Below are 2,199 nucleotides of genomic sequence, written 5' to 3' on the forward strand. Positions count from 1 at the left end.
TGAATGTATCATGTGACTGATGGACATTTTATCAGCTTACCTGGTCTTATGAGAAGGAGAGGGTGGTGAGTTTCACAAGTACACACAGACACACACAGATGCACACACACACACGCACACACACACACACGCACACGCACACACACACACGCAAACACACACACACACAAACACACACACACAAACACACACACACACTGACAGTGGAGTGGGGCACTAACAGTAAAGGATGTGATTCCTCACCCAGGGGTCAACTCTGTATACCCCAAGGACCAGTGTGTGTGTGTTTGTGTGCGTATGTGTGTGCCGGTTCTGTTGAGGGTAACCAAAGCAAGACCAGGTCTGCCTCTAGTCAGGGTGAGATTAATATAACCTTTTTTCAGAGCTGACTTGCAGCTCGGTAAATAGACCGTGATTATCAAAATCTGCCCCCCTGTGGGTGATTGCGCATGAGGGTTTATGAGATTACCTTTCCACCAGTATCTCTAATAGGCTAGACTGTTATTTGTCGTTAGAAAAAGCAGGTGTTGTTCTCCAGAGTCGAACAGTGTAGCTTTACAATTTTCTGCTGACTGACATTTCATGAAGGACATTGCGCTATCAAATCAGGATATATTGTCTCTTTCTGTGGGCTGCGCCAGGATAGCTTTTTGTGCGCTTTGAGAAAATAAATCTGAATGGAGATCAGCTTACGCTGTGTCAGTCCAAGAGCGCACAGCTGTGAGCAAAACCGCAGGACGGGCCTTGGGTCAGCTTCGAGTGCACCGTGCCAAGACAAGTTATCTGCACCAGCTGTGGCCGCATGACGGAGCCGTGCAAAGTGTCCGGGTTGGGGAGGGGATATCTGAGTCTGTCCAATCCACATCGCGCCTGGAGAGTCTGTTGCAAAAAAAGCATTGTGAAGGCCCCTCCCACCAAGACCACCACGCTTTAAGAGCGTGCTATGAGCCCCAAATAGCAGGTGTTTGAAATTTCAGCGACTCTACCGGTCTGTAACAGAGGTTCAATCCCCACAAAAACGCACAACCCATACAACAGAACTGCACGCAATGTCCGTCGGTGCCGAGACCACCACTGAGCTTCCGCCTTCCGCGGGACGAGTGTTCTTCCAGCCAGCGCCCGGCGTTGGATGCGCTGTCTCCGGACCCATGGCTCGGGAAGACCCGGTCCATAAGAAGCAGGGGAAAGTGACAGTCAAGTACGACAGGAAGGAACTGCGGAAGAGATTGATCCTGGAGGAATGGATCATCGAACAGCTGAGCGAGCTGTACGATTGCGAGGTGCGTGGAGAGTAGTTGCCACTGAAATGTAATCTTTACCTTTCTTCATGCCCAACTGTTCTGTTCATAGAACACCTTATTGGTGTAAAATAATTAGTACATGTCAACGCAGTGGTCTTTGCAAACAGATTGGTTTCTTTTAAAATAAATAGTTAGTGTTGTGTCTTGCGCTCCGTGAAACGGATAGTCCATCTGCACTCGGCGTATGTTTCATATGTGGGTTCCGTGTAGACTGGGGATGCCCGGTTAGCCGTAGGTCTTCATAAAAGGTGACCCCAACAGAAACACGGCTCATCTTTCCACAAAAAGCCTTATGGAGTGAATGTTGAAGTCTCGATGTACTGGGAGCATATTTTGACAGCAATGCAGATGCTGCTCCAAGGGCGATGTATTGTCGATTGTTCTCATATTGCTCTCTGTCGGTCATCCTTCTGCAACGAATCATGGGGGAAACCCCCCCCCCAAAAAATGATGAATGGGGCCGTTATCATGTTGACTATTGTGTTTGCTTTTAATGCTCTTGACGTTATCAATCTACATCTTGAATGGCCAATTTGATAAATGAATTGATCATTTATGTCGCTTGAAGAATCTACTTCACGGATTTGAACAGCTGCGCAGCATCATTTACATTTCATTGCATCTTTATAGGTTTGGGGGGTATTGCACCTAGGGCATCTCTTTGTAGTTAGGGGTACACCAAATGTCTTGTCGAGATTTACGGTCTCGGTGCAGAGTGTCCCAGCTGGCTTCAAGAGATTCGTTTAAGCCCCCAAAGTATTTTGCGCCTTCACTGTACGTTTTAAGCAGTCATGCACGAATATTGGGGGATGGGGTAGAAGAAGTCTACTGTAAGGGAGGGGGGTTATCGGTATGGGAGAAACAGGGGCAGTGGGTTATGGCGATGTGCCCGTCATTG

The 2,199-nt window shown here is 48.0% G+C and overlaps 1 protein-coding gene across 1 annotated transcript in view; it reads left to right on the forward strand.

Moving 5' to 3' along the window:
* Positions 1-1,049: 1,049 nt before the first annotated feature.
* Positions 1,050-2,199, forward strand: part of ppp1r14c (protein phosphatase 1, regulatory (inhibitor) subunit 14C) — a gene marked incomplete at both ends in the record, with an annotated part of 17,758 nt that continues 16,608 nt past the window's right edge. The window contains one exon of the mRNA XM_080860844.1: positions 1,050-1,280. Within this exon, the coding sequence (XP_080716970.1) occupies positions 1,050-1,280 (231 nt within the window). The remainder of the gene's footprint in view (positions 1,281-2,199) is intronic.

Source organism: Sprattus sprattus (genome assembly GCF_963457725.1).
Source record: "Sprattus sprattus genome assembly, chromosome: 2".
Classification (NCBI taxonomy): domain Eukaryota; kingdom Metazoa; phylum Chordata; class Actinopteri; order Clupeiformes; family Clupeidae; genus Sprattus; species Sprattus sprattus.